Source organism: Colletotrichum gloeosporioides, assembly GCF_011800055.1.
Source record: "Colletotrichum gloeosporioides strain Lc1 chromosome Unknown consensus_7, whole genome shotgun sequence".
Classification (NCBI taxonomy): Eukaryota; Fungi; Ascomycota; class Sordariomycetes; order Glomerellales; family Glomerellaceae; genus Colletotrichum; species Colletotrichum gloeosporioides.
This window is the reverse complement of record NW_025544652.1, coordinates 1,166,292-1,184,463: the sequence shown is the minus strand read 5'-3', so window position 1 is coordinate 1,184,463 and position 18,172 is coordinate 1,166,292. Positions and strand designations below refer to the sequence as shown.

The following is an 18,172-nucleotide window of genomic DNA, read 5'->3' as shown; positions in this document are numbered from 1 at the left end:
GGATAAGAAAACGACAGTACAAAGAAAGAGTTGAAGTTGGGAGTTTATCAGTTGCTGGCGCCTCCACAGATAAGTTGAGGGGCACGGGGTAAGTATGGAGGGGCAGAAGCTTTTGTATGGAGAGCAATATGGCAACGACTGGGTCAAGTCATGGGGTTGTGCAAAATTTTGTAAATTTTGTCTAACGGAGAGAACCATGATGAGCGGTTAGCGATGGTGAAAGCATGGGAGTGGAGCCGGATGGCGAGTCAAACAAGTCATTTGCGGGATGGGCAAGTAGGGAATGGTACATGGAAGAGCATGTGGTGTATGCGTATGGCGTCTGGCAATTCCTGGCCGGATCTAAAGTAACTCGAGCTGACACGAGATCAGTGCGTGGTGGTGCTTGACAAAGAAAGACACTCTCTGATAAGGCAGGACAAGGGAATGTGGGCAAATATCGAGGTTGCCCCTCGTTCTCTGAAGAGACACCTTATCGCGGCAGATAAGGCAAAAAGTTGAGTTTTTTGATACGACAACTCAGGATGCGAGTTGTGTACCGCGGGGAAGAGACGATGGGACTGGACCCCGATAGCGGATGGCGGGCAGGGTCAGCGATGGGGTAATAATTAAGTAACAGAACGACCTCGCCAGCTGCGTGACCTCGAACGAAGCCTGGCATGGCTGGTCTAGACACGTTGACGGGCGCTGCGGGTGCTGAGGTGGTTGAAATGGCAGAAGGAGGCATTGAATCCTTATCGATTACATGCTGTTCCCATGCCAAGTCTTTCGCGGGCTGGAAAAAGTGCATCAAGCCTGCCGATGGATGGCGAATTGGAATCGACTGAAATGAGACTGACTGCAACTTGCAGAAACTGGAACCTAGCATCGGACGATGACGCAGAAGCTCGGAACAAAAATAAAGATGAGCGTACCGGCCCTTGCAAGAAAAGATACGTACCCCTCACGGAGCCTCCAGACCAACGTGGAACTCCCGCGCCATCTTGGGACGTGCATTCTGCCATGTCCACCGCCCGACACCAATCCATATTCCATCCTCAAGCAAGTTGGCAGGCTGAGACAGCGACCACGACATTTCCCTCCGTCGAAGAACGCCCGTCACAATCTTCACCGATGCCCGCTGCGATATAGCCTTTGCGTTCGATTTCGAACCTAGCAATGCGCTTGCCACCCATCGGTACCTTCCGCTCATAACCATCTCGCACATACGACCTGAAGAACTGGCACGTCAATCTTTTGTCGCGATCGCCGCTTCTTGCCGCGCAACGCAGCCATCATGGAGTCCAGCGCGCCCAACGCCAGCGACTCGCCTCGCACTTTTGCGATGCAACACCAGCGCCCCAGGACAAGCTTTGTAGGATGCTCGCGAATCACAGATTACGATCTCCTTGGCAAGCTGGGTGAGGGTACCTTTGGGTAAGTTCGCCCTGCGACGGCGCGCTTTCCGTGCTAATCCTAGCTCGACAGTGAGGTGCATCGCGCGAAATCCAAGAAGACGGGAGCCCATGTTGCCCTCAAGAAGATCATTATGCACCATGAGAAAGATGGGGTATGCAACTTTTGGATGCCAAGTTCGCCGCGAAGTCATCTGACGATTGATAGTTCCCCATCACGGCGCTGCGCGAGATTAAGCTTCTCAAGCTGTTATCCCATAAGAACGTCCTGCAGCTAGTGGACATGGCCGTCGAGCATCCCCAGAGAGCCAGTAAGTCGCTGCTGAGTCACTCGTCTCCGAACCAACAATTCCTGACGCGGATTGTTACAGGCGACAAGCGCAAGAGGCCAATTATGTACATGGCCACGCCCTACATGGACCACGATCTTTCTGGTCTTCTTGACAACCCTTCGGTCACCTTCACCGAGCCTCAGATCAAGTGCTACATGTTACAACTTCTGGAGGGCCTCCGATACCTGCACGACAACCACATCCTACACCGCGACATGAAAGCCGCCAACCTTCTCATCAACAATAAGGGCATCCTCCAGATTGCAGATTTTGGTCTGGCTCGACACTACGAGGGACCCACACCTAGGTTAGGACACGGTGCTGGGGAGGGCAAGAGGGAATACACTGGCCTCGTCGTCACTAGATGGTACAGACCCCCTGAGCTGTTGCTTCACCTGAAGAAGTACACAACTGCTATTGACGTCTGGGGAGTCGGGTAAGATCTGAGACCTACAATTTCACTCTTCAGACTATTAACCCGTGGTTAGTTGCGTTTTTGGCGAAATGCTGGTTGGGAAACCGATTTTGGCGGGTGAGAGTGACTCTCACCAGCTAGACATTATCTGGGACTTGATGGGATCACCCACGCCAGAGAACATGCCTCTATTCAACACACTTCCTGGCGCCGAGGCCGTTTCCCCACGTACGAGACCTGGCAGTTTATCCACAAGATTCAGAGAATACGGCTCAGGGGCTATCTCTCTCCTAAAGGAACTCCTCAGACTCGACTGGCGATCTCGCATCAACGCCGCCGACGCCCTGAACCACCCTTACTTTAAGATGGCCCCCATGCCGGCGAATCCTGATGATCTCCCAACCTTTGAAGACAGCCACGAGTTGGACAGGCGCAAGTTCCACGACCGCAAAGCAGCTTTACCTCCAGCACCCAAGGGCGGGACGGTAGGCATTGGTCCCGATGCACACGGTGCCAATGCCGGCTTCAATAACACCGAGAATTACTCAAATCGCAACGGTGTTAACGGAAATCGCCATTCAAATGCTCCTGGACTGCACCGAAACGGCGAGGAACGAAGACCAGCTTGGCAGCGCGAGCGTGGGGAACGAGGGCTGCCGCCTAGGCCTCCGCCGCCAGAATATGCCAACGGCGGCCCAATGGAGCGAGACGGCTACCGGGACAGAGATAGAGACCGACGACCCAGAAGCCGTGGAGGGCCACGGCCAGGACCAGATGTTGACACCTACATCCCAAGCTATGGGAGGGACGACGGCCCACGACACAGGGATGATCGGCCCCCGCGAGAACGCCGACGCAACAGTAGGGATGAGCGATGGCATGATCGAGACTGGGATCGCCGGACTAGGAGTCGCAGTCGATCTCCAATGAGAGAACGTGATCGTGAACGAGAGGGGTACCGCAGATAGGGAAAACGGGACTCGTGAAGACCGAGTAACAGCTCACCATTCTGAGTACAGTGCTCGAAATAGGTAATTCGCGGAACCTGGGGGCAATGTAATCATTTCATCAGCCAGCGGGAGGCGCTGGAGGTGACGATGAACTTGGTCTAGGTACATCCGGCGTCAGGTATGAGTCTTTTCTCCGTTGGCACGAGCACCTGGATGTACAACAAGATAATGTAAAAGGCGAATCGAGCGGACAGGAACAGGCGTTTGAGGGGGAGGCACACTCCCGAACAAGGCTGGCATTAAAGTTTCTCAGTTATCTTCATGATTGCATCAGTACGCTGCAGGGTATATCAAGGAAAGCCCGGATTGCTATCAAATTTCAGAATCGTCGTCGTCCTCCTCGTGAATGGTTTGAGACCAAAGACCTGGCCTATTCCTGCGGCGCTTAGGAGGTGGCTTGTTGAGCAGCTGCCAATCGGTCTCGTAAGACGACGAATCTTCGGTTTTACCGGTCCCTGGTCGTTCTGATGATGGCGTCGAGGGCGCAGGTGTTGCTGGTGGACCTTGGTAGCCTCTATCATGCATGCCAAGGACTGTAGTGATGATGCTGGACGTGCAGGACATGGTCAAGCCAGCAAGTATGCCAATGAAGGCACCGCAGGCCAGCTGCGTTGGATTAGCACGCGAAGATTTGATACCAAGTGATTGGAAACACCAACAAATGTATAGAGAGGCTGGCCGGATTGCAGTGTTAGCAGAGTATCAGGATAAAGCAAGGGCTTTCAAGGGAGATCAGCTTACCTGAAGACTGGCTATGAAGTCGATGACAGCTTGACACCATCCAACGACGAAGTACCCCATCAATATTAGGGGTGAGAGCAGCATGAGCACCGAATTGATGAACAAAGCCACGGGTTTCCATGCTAGACGCAAGGGGAAAGTAGCTACGGCGACGACGCCGGACGTGTACGATACCAAGGCCATGCTGCTATGAAGACGATGAAACCGTGAATATGTTGTTTGGTTGTCAGTGATGAAGAGTCGCGTATGCGTCTAAGAACAGTGCTGTGCTTCTCAGAGCATGGCGATTGATCCACTTAATTCAGGATAATAGCTGCAATTGTAGCGAAGAGGATGGTCCAAAGGGGGGGAAGACAGGAATCTGGGGTGAAGGAGCGTCGTGATGTTCAGATGCGATGGCTGGCTGAAATGAGATGGAACGGTAGCACATTCCTTGGCTTGCCCGCTACGCTGCTTGAGTTGGCGGTTGATAGAGCGACGGCTGGTGCACACGCGAGCAGAGGTGACCTGAGATGAAGTTCACTCTCTCAAGTTGTCAAGCAAGCCTTCCGTTGGAGTGAGGTAGTCCCCGCCAACTCCAGTGCCCAGGGGCGCCCCCAGCTTAAGGTGCGCGCAAGGGCCATGTCGAGTATCGGGTAAGCGGATGCCCATGAGTACTCAAGTCCTCACCTTCTCCAGTATGCGATTACGAGTACCGGCCCTGTAGAGCTTATTATCTGGCAGTGCCACTGCCCTCCGTGGAGTCTACGGCCCCCTCCTCCCCCAAAACTTGTTGGAAGATTAGCACCTGCGTGGGAACTTGGGCAATTGACCACCACCACACCACCCCCTCCAACTCGCTTGTTGTTGATTTGACTTCTCATCCAATCTCTGGACCAAAAAAATAACCAGCCGGCCATTTTCGCCTTTCGTCACTACATCCACCAGCGATCGGTACGCGACCTCCCTCTCTCACGACACAACCGCGACCACAGATTGCCGCCCTCTGCCCACCGTCGATCCTGTCGCTTCGTCGTCTTCTCCCCTTCGAGAATGCGATAATCAGCTCACAACCCCGCGATTAGTTATCTTTCTGCAATCGCGCCTTACCTAACCAGGATCGCACGAACGCCAGTCGCAGCAACTTGCCCAACGTGGAAGTGCGAGATTGGGACAGCACCTTTCCCACTGCGACCTTCCTCACCATCTCTCAACCGCCCATCCGCCGAATCGCTGTCCAGCACTTGGACTGCGCTGGCCTTGCGCGCCCTTTGCACCGCACCGCACCGCCCCCCCCCCCCCCCCCCCCCCCCCCCCCCCCCCCCCCCCCCCCCCNCCCCCCCCCCCCCCCCCCCCCCCCCCCCCCCCCCGAAGCCCAATCCGCCCGCAATCCCGCGATTGCACCGCATCCCAGGTGCCGTTTCCGCCGGACGTCACACGCCCGCTTACCTGAATACTGGCAGATCCAGACTCCCGTCGGCCTGGCCAGGTAGGGTACCCCGAACCACACCCCAGACCATCAGTCTGTCGTGTCCCACCCGAGGAACAAATCTGGAAGAAGCAAAGCCAACGACAAAATGGGCAACAACCCCTCCTCGTCCTCCAAGCCTGCCACGCCTGTCTCATCCGCCCCAGCGTCGCAGGACTCACCCAAGCACCATCACCACAAGCGGGAGTCCAAACACATCATCCCCCCGCGCTCCGCCGAGCGAGTCGCTGCTCCGCCTGAGCCCTCCCTTACTCAAGCCCAGGGCTCCACGGTCACCAAGGCCAACAAGCCCCTCCAGTCCATTCCCATCTCCAGCTTCACCACCGGCTCTCCATCCTCGAACTCGAGTACTTCCGTTCCCCAGCCGAAGCCACCGGAAAGCAAGCACATCATCCGCGATGAGCCCAGCAAGCCCGTAGACGTCCCAAGCGCACCGACCGAATCCTCCTCCCTGAGGTCGCATTACTCCGCCCACATGATTGAACCAGCTTTGGTCTCCAACAACAGTGTCAATGACATGTCGTACATAACCCGCCCTCCTCGTCTGCCTCTGCCTATCGAGGAGGAAATACACACTCCCGGCTCGCCCATCATCGCACCTGCGGACAATGGCGAGGCCTCCGTGACGGAGGTGGAAGCCCTCGATTCGGATGGCATGACGAGGAAGTCGTCGGCGCTGAGCACGACCACTGTCGATGAGGAGGATGGCGAGGAGTTGATTGTTGACAAGACAAGGCCCACTGTGCCGACCCGCCTTGAATGGCGCAGAGGAGGAGGAAAGATCTATGTTACGGGAACAATCTTCCAGTGGAACCGGAAACAAAGATTACATCCCGTGTAAGTCCTACTTCTGCGTGTCTGAGTCTCAGCCATGTGTGCGTTACACTCGTGGCTCCTCAGTGGTGTCAGAATCCGCCACTAGAGTTGCCTTCTTCGTAGCCAGCCTCGCGCGCAGGACATATTATCAGAAAGCATGTTACTGACCCAGCTCTGTCTAATAGGGACGGCCAACCTGGCGTATTCGCGGGCACGATACACATTCTTCCGGGTACACACCATGTTAGGTTCTTGGTGGACGGAATCATGCAGACCTCGCCCGACTTGCCGACTACTGTGGACTTTGGAAACAACCTGGTCAACTTCATTGAAGTCAGCGCCGACGACCTCCCCGCCAAGGCTCCCGTGGTGCCGGGACCCGTCCCCGCGCCCGGTACAGTGGCCAGCGACCAGAGCGCACCCAAGGGCGAGGCAGCGCAGGGCGAAGAACAGCCGAAACCCCCCAAGGGCAAGGAGGTGCCGTCGCCAAGTCAATACTTCCACCAAATACCCAAGTACCTGGTCGACTTTGACCAACCTGAAGATTCGCCAGCCTACCAGTATGCTGTGACAGCAATTGAGAAGCTGCCAACGCCCCCCAGTCTTCCGGGTTTCCTGGGCAAGCCTATATTGAACGCCGCGGTCCTCATGAAGGACGACAACAGCGTGCTCAACATGCCCAACCACACTGTCCTGAACCATCTGGCCACGAGCAGCATCAAGAACAACATCTTGGCAGTCTCAGCAACGACTCGTTACAAGAACAAGGTAAGCAGCAGTTCCTAATGATGGATTGCTCAAAAACTAACTTCATGCACAGTACGTAACGACAATCATTTACAAACCCACAACAACAGACGAATAGGTGGCTCTTTAGACTGAGGTCGAGCCAGTCTGTTTCTTGGGATCTTAGGCAGTGATAACAGGGGCGACCTGGGGCAAGCTGCGGTGACGAGAATTGTTACCATCCAGCCAAAGCTGGCTGACTAGGAAGATCACGCAGGCATGGAAACGATAGAAATGTGACGACCTCAAACGCCGTATTAACCGAGCACATTGGCATCAGTCTCTCCATTTGACGTGGACCTCGTCTGTTCTAAACCGCTGCGTGCACGAGCTGTCCTCCAGCGGTGTTCTAAAGCCTGTCTCGTAAGCCAGCAGACCAGCGTGTGCAATCATGATCCCGTTGTCAATGCAGAACCTCTCATCCGTCGCGTAGACGCTCCCTCCTCTCTCCTTGGCCATCTCGCCCATCATCTCCTGCAGTCTTTCGTTGCAGCCGACGCCACCAACGATCAGAACCTGGTTGCTGCCGACATGCGCCATGGCACGTTCAGTAATCTCAACCAACATGGCAAAGACCGTTTCCTGCAGAGAAAAACACAAATCTGCTGGCGTAAACGTCTCCTTCCCCTTGGCCTGGCTCGCCTTCATCTGTGCCGCCAAGATGTCCGCGCTGGCAAGGATGCCGGAAAACGAACAGTCCATCCCCTTGACGGCATACGGTAGCTCCAACAGCCGCGTGCCCTTCTTGGCCAGCTGCTCAATGTTGTATCCCGGCGCGGGATCGTTGCTGATTTCCAGCGTCCGCGCGAACCGGTCCAGACAGTTTCCCACTGCGATGTCCAGTGTCTCCCCAAAGATTCGGTACCGCTGCTCCGCGTACGCGATGACTTGGCTGTTTCCGCCGCTCACGTACAGCACGACGGGGTTCTGCGCGCCGGTGATTGTGCGCCCCATCTCGATGTGTCCTACGCAGTGGTTCACGCCGACCAGGGGCTTGTCCCACAGCAGGGACAGCGTACGCGCCGCGACGGCGACGCTCGTCAGCGGGGCGCCCATGCCGGGACCCTTTGTGAAGCATACGCAGTCGACGTCGGCGACGGAGACGCCGGCCTCGCGGAGGGCGCGGCGCGCGAGCTGGACGAAGAAGGAGCGGTGGTGCTTTGCGGTGTCTTTGGGGAGGAAGCCCTGGCCCGGCGGGGAGACGAAGGTGTGTCTGATGTTGGAGAGGATGGTCGACTCGGCGCCGTTGTGGAGCATCACGCCGATGCCGAGCTTGTTGGCTGAGCCCTCGCAGCCGAGAGCGATGAGGCCTTTCTTCTTGGACATTGTCGCGGTCGTGTGCTTCGCAGGGGAGGGAGCCGTTTCGGGAAGGGGTGGTGATGGGTCTTGGTCGAGATCGAGATCGTGGGTCCTCTTTGGCGGTCGGTTTTCGGTCATGGGGAGGAGGGGTTTGGGGGACGCGATGGCTTCGTTCTGGTCTCTGCTCGTCTATCCACGCTTCTGCCGGCACCGATGAGCTTCCCGGTTTGCTCAAACGTCTTAAGAGGAATTGCTTTGTGATGCGCAGGTCCCACTCTCGCAAGTATCGCGATTGTGACTCGTCTTCGTCTTTTTTTCGCTCCTCGTCGCAAAAGGGACCAATGGCCGAGACGTCAAAAAAAGTTGACGTAGGAGGGGTAACGCTCTGGTGGGATGTCCCTCGAGAAATGTGGAAAGTGTGGGTCCCATCTTCCCTGCCACAAGCGCTGCCACAACCGTCTCTCCCACCGCACCGGACCCTTTGCTCGCCCTGCGCCCGTGACACCCTGGGCGGTCGCGAGACCAGTCCGTTCCGTCCACCTAACCGACCTTGTTAAGGGTACAGCGGTACAGTGGGCGGGTGTCGTACCTGAGGCTGCTTACGCAGTGCCGCCGTAAATACACTGTAGAGATGGCGCGGCAAACGCCGTCTCGCGGACAAGAAAGGATCACAAAAGATCCGACACACAATACATGGCGCACAGAGGAAGCAGCGGGAAAATACCTACATGGGCAGAGCAGAGACAGGAAGATGGGACGGACGGTGTGGTCGGCCCTCCAAAGGTCCCGTGCTCTTTTTCCACGTTAGCTCTTATCTCACACTTCTCCTGTCTATTCCTCCTTCCTCCAAAGGCGAAACCCTGGGCAGCGTATCCGTACCTACAACGAGGTGTGGTAGCAACAGGCGCGCGGGCGGGCGGGCGGGCTGGTCGTTTATTCCTCACACAAGTTGCTAAGGTAAGGTTCCAACGCAATATCCCCACACCCACCAGCAGGCAAGCCTCGACAAGTGGAACTCCTCTTCTCTCTCACTACACAATTCTTTCTTTGGTTTCCCATGCTCCTCTCCCCGGGTTGCTGAGAAAACCCTCTTTCCCCTCTTTTGGCAATGCTGCGACTTTTCCTCTGGATTCTCCCCAGCCTGGGTTTTCAAATTTTTAATTTTCCCTCAGAGTCCTGTACCAGCTCCCTGGCTTCCGCATCTTGTGATCGCCGAGGGATCTGCGGACACTACTCTGCCGAATCGGGGCGTGACAAAGCCAGTCTGCTGACGCCGGACAACCACCAGGCCCCAAAAATACTCTCAGCTTCTTTTCTCTCTACAGATATGTACATGAGGTGCTTGCCTTGAAGCTCCTGAACCGAACTATCATGTCGAGGGCTGCCCAAATTCGCCGTGGTGGCTATCACCAAAGAAGGCGCCCACTGGGTATGACGATTGTCGCAAGCTCTCCGAGTCACATCACCACCGGTCCTCCGTTCACCACCACAAAAGATTGACACTCTCTAGAGCACAGCTAGCTGCAGCAAACGATGAGCATGACCCGTTGCGCCCTACACAAAGAAAAGCAACATCCTTCAGATCACAGGATCCAGCCCTGAGCAACGTCGCACCGTCGCCAGCTGCGTAAGCTAGCATCAACGAAACAGTCTCCTCCCGAAACCGCCAGCCTCCACATGCTCAGGCTCTCCGACGGTGGATACACAAGCAAATATATGGCACGAGAAGATGCAAGTTGAAGGTCATTTCTTGATCTTCTATTGTTTGGGGTGTGGAATCTATGTTCCTCTCCTAATGTCTCGTCTCTTGGGGCAGACCACCCGTCTGCTGAAGAGCCTCCACCGCCTGCTTCCTTTACAGTCATACACTTTACATGAGAGGCACCACAACCCAAAAACGCCACGCCGATCCGACCGTCCTGCCTGCCGCCAAACCATCTTACATACCAAAAAGGAGCAACCAAACACCGAGGGGTATACAACACGTCATCCGGGGATGATGAGGAGAGAAAGGGCGCACTCAAGCCACGGGCAGCCCTCATGAGGCCGCTGCTTGAGCTTGAGCCGCCGGTGGTGCCTGAGGCGCCTGTGGTTGCTGCTGCTGTTGCTGCTGCGGTTGCGACTGTTGCGCATGTTGCGACGTGTGTGGCTGCGGCGGTGGAGGTAGTGCCGGTCGGCTGCCAGAGACCCCAGCAACTTGCGTAGGCACTACGTTAGGCATACCCTCTTGTGGTATTTGCCGCCTCGGATACACATATTGCGATAACGGGATGGTCGCGCGGAACTTCAGCGCCCTTGTGTCGTAGGGGTCGACTTCGTACACCGGCGTCTCTTCCTCGTCATCCTGGTCATACTTCCACCGATCCGAATAATCCTCGCCATCCATCCGCGGAGGCGTCGTCAGTCCCCGGCGGTCTATCCACAACCGGTTCAACCGTCCTATGCGACGGCGGAATGCTGGTTGGCTGTTTGGAGGCTTCTCCTTGCCGCCAGCAGTAAACTGGAATATCGACATATTGCCCCTTTCAACCACAGGCTCTTCTTCGTCGATATCCATGGCGTCTGACTCGGATGAGGTGGACGCCGGAGGTGTCATCAAATACTGGGTCTTGGCGGGCCGGAAGTTGATTTCCATGCCCTGTTCCTTGACCGGAGATAAAGGATCTCGGGTGAGATCCACATGGTTCTGGTTCCACTTCCTATGGTTGTGAACCTTGCTCTCAACATCCGCCCGCAGCTCGTTCTCCTTCTCTGCGAGCTTGTCTGAAAGTTGCACAAGGTCTGCTTCCATGGAACGACCGTCCGGCCGCACAGCGATGCGCAGATGGTTGCCTGGAGGTCTCTGCAACGCAGGAGCTTCCACTGGCTTCTTCTTCTGAGGCTGCATGCAATTAGCATCCACCTCGATGCGATTCTTCGACATGAGCGCTCGACATACCTTTTGGTTGATGAGATCGTCGTCCTCGGTTTTGATGCCGAGCTTGACCTTCATCTCCTTGAGCCTGGCTCGTTGCTCGAAAATTATTCGATCCAGGTTAAGGACCTCACGTTTCAGCATCTCACGCTCATATGAGTGGATGATGAGTTGACGTCCATCCTCGAGCTCTTTGCGGAGTCGCTTGAGTTTCTCGGCACTCTGCACATCCCTCTGCCTCGTCTTTCGCGTTTGTCTGGCCTCACGACGTCTGAAGCAGACATAAGGATCGGCCTCGTCACTTTCCTGGTGCGTCTCGAACTTGACGGACGGGTGCAGGGGCTTGTTGCCGGTGGCCTGCCTTCGCGACTTCCAGTGCTCATACACGTGCTTGGAATGCGCCATTAGCTTCTGAGTGCCGAGCTGGCTGATTTGAGGAAGCATTGTCTCATAGCTGACGACGGTGTTGTCTATCGAGGCGAATGGCGTCTGTTCTGAGGCCATCTCCTCGAAGACCTCCATGATGCGCTCGAAGTCATCTTCGGACAGCTGAGAGGCAACGGTCTTCTTGGTAGAATTGTACTGCTTCAAGAACTCATCGTCCTCGGTTGTCATGTCATAGGAAACTCCTATGCATTCTTCAACGGTCTGTGAGAAGCGGATGTACGAGGTAGGTTGCTGGAAGTGACTAGGATAGAGTTGATCATAGTTGATCTGGCTCTCCTGAGGAGGCGGGACCGGAATTTCTTGGTCATTGCTGGTGCCTGCTTCCTTAAGAATGGACTGAAGATGGTATTCCTACAAAGTTAAGGTCAGTATGTTTGTAGTGTCACCATCGGCCGAGTGGTCGGTCAGTAGAGGTGGGTCGCCCGATTGGGAGGCAGGCCAAGGTGGGTCACATGACCGCATCACGTGATATCTGGCTGCGATTTGGGAGCAAAGTGACTCACAGTTTCCTCGGCGGCTTCGACACCAGTCGCGATTTGAGATTCGGTGGTTAAGGATTCGTACTCGCTGGGATCGATATCATCCTCTCTGAGCACCGGAAGCAGCGTCTTGACGCTCAACTTCTTGACTCGGACTTTCCTCGTAGACATGGTGGCGGGTGGGGGGGTGGAAGGCGGAAAGCCGGCGGAAAATCCGCAAAAAAAGTCGATCAAGTCATATACCGGGGCATGCGAATTTGACTTTGATGCTTTTGAGGGATAAAAAATGTGGTTGTGGTGTCTGTTTTGATGATCGAACTGTCGCTGCTTGATGAGGTGACGTTGAGATGGTCGCGGCGTGCGAAAACTTTTCTCTGGCAGTCGCCAAAAAATCCGTCGTCTCGAGCAGACTTTGGAGTCGTGTCAAGTACCGTGCAGCTGAGTTTCGGTGAGGGAGTACTTTGGCGCTCGGACCAGGTCGGGACCTGGAAGGTAGACTCGCCGACTTTCTTAAGCCTGGGGCGCCTGGCACCTTCCACGCCCAAAAACACGCCGCAGAATAGGGGAAGGCGCTTTTGGTCACGTGCTGCCTTTACCTGATGATGGCGACAACAGCAACAAGCACTGGAAAGGGTGTCAAGCACCATCACTTCTGGAACATTTGCCTGATCGGTTGAACGTGTAGATGCATCCCGTTTACCCATCTATCTCACACATATCTCCGAAACTCAAATGGTTGTGGTGATACATCTGATACTTGCCGCTGTTGACGTCGTGCACCTATCGCATGCCAGCCAATTGTCGCGGTGATTGACATCTGGTCCGTGCACGAACATCTCCGGTTCAGCTGCCCGAATCCAAGACTCAGGCCAATCAACAGCGAGTCGGCTGCCTTACCTCAACTTGACATTCCCGCACCACGTCTGTAGTTAGCCTCGCGTACTTGGAAACCTCCCTACTCCCACCTCGGCGAACCCCACGGCGGACCAGCGACCTTGAAGCTCGACAAAAGCCCACTTGCGACGGCCAGCACGATACCGAAACCTGGCCCCCTTTTCTCACCGCGCATCACCACAGCTTCCGTCGAGATCGATCGCCCGCATTCTCCATCATGGGCAACACTACTAGTGCGGTGTTGGACAATATCGTCCAGGGGTCCAATTGTGAGCCCCTCCCCCGCAGTCAACTTCTTTGTCGCACAGACTTGGGCGGCATGCTGACGGGCAGACAGTCGACAGAGAGGAGGTTGACCGTCTAAGGAAACGTTTCATGAAGCTCGATAAGGCATGTCTTTTTCTTTTTTGCGTCCCTGGCATTCCATCCTGCAGTCGCGCGCATTGCCGACCCATGTCGTAAGTGGCACCGACACTGACCGACTCTCTCTGCAGGACAACTCCGGCACAATCGAGCGCGATGAGTTCCTCAGCCTTCCCCAGATTTCTTCCAACCCTCTGGCAACAAGGTATGAATTAGGTCGATCGGTACACGACATAGATCAGGCACAATGCTAAGGATGTCTTTACGCAGAATGATTGCCATCTTCGACGAAGACGGTGGCGGTGACGTTGATTTCCAGGAGTTCGTATCAGGTCTCAGCGCCTTTTCTTCCAAGGGAAACAAGGAGCAGAAGCTGCGTTTCGCTTTCAAGGTTTACGATATCGACCGCGATGGTTACATCAGCAACGGCGAGCTGTTTATTGTGCTCAAGATGATGGTCGGAAGCAACTTGAAGGACCAGCAGCTACAGCAAATCGTGGACAAGACCATCATGGAGGCGGACCTCGACAAAGATGGCAAGATCAGCTTTGAGGAGTTCACGAAGATGGTGGAGAACACGGATGTCAGCATGAGCATGACGTTGGGTGAGTTTTGATATTCTGACGTTCAATGCGCTTGATAAAGGCTGACAATACGTTCCAGACACATTCTAGAGAACGAGATCTTGATGGCAAGCGGGATAGGATCATGAGACATGAAATGCAACACTCTTCTGGGTAGAGATACACCAAACCTCCTTTGGGCGGCACAGCAACCGTCGCTCGGTCTGAATTGAAATATGTCTTGGCTTCTGGGCTGCGCACCCTTCCCCGAGGTGACTCTAGGCCGCTGCAATCGCACAAGAAATGTAAGTTACGTGCAGCAAATGACGTCTCAGTGTTCAACTTTGGCTATGGCTAGTGAGAATTGGTACTGCGCAAGGCCAAGCGGGCGAGAAAAGTAAACGTAGTCAACGGTTGGTGGACAACACTAATGGTCTGGTGTAGCTAGCTCCATTCTAGACGCTTCTTTGCCAACCTTTGCAGCTGGACGACAGAACCTAGCGGTTCCGGTGGTGGAAAACTACCTCCGTGATGTGCTCTCGAAATCACCCTTCAAGCACGCACTGCAACAGCCCAATCCCTGTTTCTGGTTGGGCATCAGAGCGCTGTGGCCGGCCCCTAATCGCATCAAGTCGAGAAAGCGATATGCAACGCTGATGGCAGTCCCAGCAGCCGTGAACCGTGCTCTGACACTAGCAACTCTAGGGGAAACGAGTGTAGGATCTGCTGTGGTTGCCGTCAAATCCTGCGAATCGAAGTATAGGTTGTTCCATGCCTTTGGGAGAGAAGTTTCGCTGCGTCAGTTCGTCTGAACGTTCCATCTCAACTTGTCCTTTTCGCCATCTAGAACTATGAGACCGACGTAAATATCCTGCAGCAAGTGCCTAAGCGAGCATATGGTTGTCAGAGATTAGCATCCTCCAATTTCATTCCATGAAACTTAGTCGTTCTCCCTGTTGACTCAGATCGTGCCCACGAGTCGGATGCTATCCATTGTGCTCATCTTGCGTTGAGGCTCATACGAGCATGAGATCTCAAACTGACACCTATATCTACGCCTCCTGCATCTATGAGCGGGGAGTCTCGGGGGGTGCATCGTCCAGAACTTCAATTGTCTTGTGTCGCTACGCACACGGCTTCTACTTAGAGCTTCATCAATTGGTTTTGAAGATCTTTCTGCTTCCTTTCACATATCACCTTCTTTTACCAACTGTTTCACGTGCCCGATGATGTTCAAAGGATGTCTTTGCCTAGATCGAGGACAGAAACATGGAGCAAGCTCTTGCGGAAAGCAGTGGAAATAAGTCTCGGGCGATGCTCGATGATGGCAGGTCCATCTCTATGGTCTGGGGTTTGAAAACCTCCGGGCATCCAAGCGCGCAGCTTTCATCAGAATTTGCTGCTTATCACGAACTTCCGTCAATGACCTTCCTCTGAATTGTGACACATCAACCCGCTTTTCATAACGAACCTGGGAGTTCAAAAATTTGAAATGCAAATCAACTTCAGTGAAGTGCAGCAAGCCCGCTATCAGAAGTGCAACTCCATGAAGGTGCCGTAAAGAGCACCGAGTTCGAGACGATGAAGTCTTGTGAATAGCTTCTATCGCTGTAACGAGAAACTGCATAAAGCCATATTTGATGATTTGTTTGGTATTTATAGTGAGCTTGTAACAGCGAAGTCTGAAATGTAGCACTGGTGGTCGCTTCACTCTTCCCAAGAGCTTTGTCACAGCTCAGGGTCAACGGTGAAAACAAAGGATAATTGAGTAGTCCTTCTCATGAGCCCTTGCAGTTCCGCAGTCAGATTGAAACTTTACGCTCTACAGTATCACAGTTTATTTGCGCCGAGAATACGCCAGGTGAAGTAAAAACACAAAGTGGTAATTAAGGAAACCTGTCGCAATGCTATAGCCAGTTGATTCTCTACAAGCTCTACTATTCGCCCTAGTCTCGAGTTACTCGTGTGGTCGTTATTAAACACTGTAGTCTCCCGTTCAAACATAACCCTAACTTCATCACAAATATATGGCCATTTGAGGCGTACATGAGAAAGATAGACAATATTAATCGAGATTAAGTAGGCAAAAACAAACAAAAACAAAAGCTCAGTGGATTCGGGTCATCAGCACTTGCTCTTCAGTCTAAGTTCTGATCGTCTTAGTGAATAGTAGGCTGACTATTAAGTTTTTGTTACTCATTCCTTTTTCTCTTTTACCCATATTCGAACATCGATGTTCTGGAATAAAGAGCGAGAGCCTTATCGTTAGGCCACAGCATGCTTGTTGAAAGATCATGCTATGAACACCATCAAGCCTCCCCACTTGTGGTTGTGTTCTCGTTGCTACGTGAGCTTGAAGATTAGAGTTGAGCTAGCACAGGTGAACGTTCTTCAAGGCCACCCTGAGGTAGACGAAGATACTGTAGAAACGAGCGGCCACAGTTTACAGACATATCCTGCTGTGCCCGTTTCTGGACGATCTTGGGCGGATGTGAAACGACAGACAGCTGCCGCTTTCCGACCATAGAAGCCTTTTGAGAGTATGCACCAAATATCCACCATCGAATGTAAGATGTCTGATGTCACGCACTGCAATCCTGTCACGAATCAAAAACTGCGAAAGCCCTTGCTGGATTAGGTTTTCCCAACAGCTTGGTTGTACGTCCCATCCGGCCGGTAAGCGTGAACTCCCTCGAACCTGGCCGACTGGCTGGCTAGGTGTCAGCCTCAAGGCGCGTACCACGAGCACAAACCAAATGTTCCACGTCAATGTCTCTGTACATGGCCATTAAGAACTTTTGGGATGCCAGGACTCAGATTTAAAGTAGACAGGGACAGGCTGACCTCAGAGGTAACAACGTGGGTGTCACGGGTGGCCGAGAAGGATTCCCCTGTCTCGCACAAGCCAATGACCGGACCGCTAAGTCACTCCAAACAACTGCGGCCCCTCGAATGGAGGCTAGCAGGATGTCTCGGGAGTTGGCGTCAACTACTGCTTCTCGTGACGTGCTGACCATTATTGGACTTGGGTGGATTTCTTCAAATCAAGCATGTTAGGAGGCTGGTGCATGACCTTATGTGGCTAGCAAGAAAAAACATTAGATGGGGGTGTTAGAGTGCCAACCCAGGGGAGACCGGGCCGAGCGGAGCCGTTGACTTCCGGGACCCACTCCGGGATTACCGGGTCGTCAACCTTCTTTTTCCGGGAGGCGCGGAGAAGCCGCATGCGAAGGCCCGGATCCAGAAACGGAACGCGCAAAAAGTCATGTACGGGTACAAACATCACCAAGCCCCGTCCGCTCCACAGTGGCTCTCTGCTGGGCATGGATCATCAGATCATGTCTGTTCACACACAACAGGGAATCCTCTTTTGCTCCCACCCCTCGCATATCGATGCCCTTGTCCCCAGACTGAGGGCGGGTGTGTGGTGGAGAACACCACCAGCAACTCAGCTGCGCCGGGAAAAAAAAGTGACAGGTCATTTTTCTCAACTATGCAACCAACACAAAAATGACAAAAGAGAGACGTGCAGGAGTCCCTGTCCCAACACAAGCCTCCCAACCATGGCACTGGGAAATTTTAGGGGCGGGACACAGCACAAGACGAAGAAAAAAAAGAGGGAACGGAAGCTACGCTGCTTAACTGGAAGGGGCATAGCAACGCCGCCCTACAACAAGCATACGGCCTGATACGTAGCTGCGAACCCGCCTCGGCCAGAGACAGGATGATCGATACTGCGTCGAACGGCGGCCTGCCTGTTCCGAAGAAGATCTGCGTCTCCCGCTGCTTGGATCCCGCGCGCCCTTTCCAGAGTGCTGGGCTCGCTGGGCGAGACTTTGTCTTCACACCAAGTAGGGATAATGTGGCCGGGACTTGGACAGGGCGGGCGGAATGGGCCTTTGATTGATTTTTGAGGCGAGCAGCGGCACGGCGCGGCCATCCAACAAGTGGAGTTTCATCCATATCTTGACCTGGTGATGGACTCGTCTGGACGTGTGCATGTTGCGCGTCAACTCGACCCTTGAACAATTTCCCATCTTCGCCCGACAGTGGTAATGTGATGCAGCGCCCCTCGCAGAGAGAGTAGGTGTGTTGTGTTTCTCTCTCGGCCGGCAGCCCTGTTTGTAAGACAGCCAGGGTAGCTCAGCCGTGTTTCAATATCTCCCTCGCTTTAGCAGCACAGAGAGCAAGGCCTCCCAGAGCAAAAGCCCCCGGTGATCTGCACTCTGTACTCTTCCCACCCAGATCATG

General features: G+C 54.3%; 4 protein-coding genes and 2 pseudogenes across 6 annotated transcripts; 3 read left to right on the top strand and 3 right to left on the bottom strand.

Annotated features, from left to right (window-relative positions):
* Positions 1-1,276: 1,276 nt before the first annotated feature.
* On the top strand, positions 1,277-3,109 carry GCG54_00001738 (Serine/threonine-protein kinase BUR1; the record flags this gene model as incomplete). The annotated part of the gene is made up of 5 exons (XM_045401843.1): positions 1,277-1,416; positions 1,468-1,549; positions 1,603-1,705; positions 1,766-2,162; positions 2,215-3,109. The coding sequence occupies 5 exons, from the start codon at positions 1,277-1,279 to the stop codon at positions 3,107-3,109; spliced, it is 1,617 nt and encodes a 538-aa protein (XP_045270572.1).
* A 354-nt stretch (positions 3,110-3,463) lies between these two features.
* On the bottom strand, positions 3,464-4,075 carry GCG54_00001737 (uncharacterized protein; the record flags this gene model as incomplete). The annotated part of the gene is made up of 2 exons (XM_045401842.1): positions 3,464-3,757; positions 3,893-4,075. 2 exons carry the CDS (start codon positions 4,073-4,075, stop codon positions 3,464-3,466), a joined length of 477 nt encoding a protein of 158 aa, XP_045270571.1.
* Positions 4,076-5,448: 1,373 nt separating this feature from the next.
* Positions 5,449-7,041, top strand: GCG54_00001736 (SNF1 protein kinase subunit beta-3; the record flags this gene model as incomplete). The annotated part of the gene is made up of 3 exons (XM_045401841.1): positions 5,449-6,197; positions 6,362-6,944; positions 6,997-7,041. 3 exons carry the CDS (start codon positions 5,449-5,451, stop codon positions 7,039-7,041), a joined length of 1,377 nt encoding a protein of 458 aa, XP_045270570.1.
* A 197-nt stretch (positions 7,042-7,238) lies between these two features.
* On the bottom strand, positions 7,239-8,399 carry GCG54_00001735 (tRNA N6-adenosine threonylcarbamoyltransferase; the record flags this gene model as incomplete). The annotated part of the gene is made up of 1 exon (XM_045401840.1): positions 7,239-8,399. One exon carries the CDS (start codon positions 8,397-8,399, stop codon positions 7,239-7,241), a length of 1,161 nt encoding a protein of 386 aa, XP_045270569.1.
* A 1,848-nt stretch (positions 8,400-10,247) lies between these two features.
* Positions 10,248-12,272, bottom strand: GCG54_00001734 (annotated as a pseudogene). Its single transcript has 3 exons — positions 12,126-12,272; positions 11,200-11,973; positions 10,248-11,142 (listed from the first exon to the last, which is right to left on the bottom strand). Coding segments are annotated over exons 1-3 (1,816 nt in total).
* A 940-nt stretch (positions 12,273-13,212) lies between these two features.
* GCG54_00001733 lies at positions 13,213-13,974 on the top strand (annotated as a pseudogene). The gene is made up of 3 exons: positions 13,213-13,264; positions 13,333-13,563; positions 13,629-13,974. Coding segments are annotated over exons 1-3 (629 nt in total).
* The last annotated feature ends 4,198 nt before the right edge of the window (positions 13,975-18,172 follow it).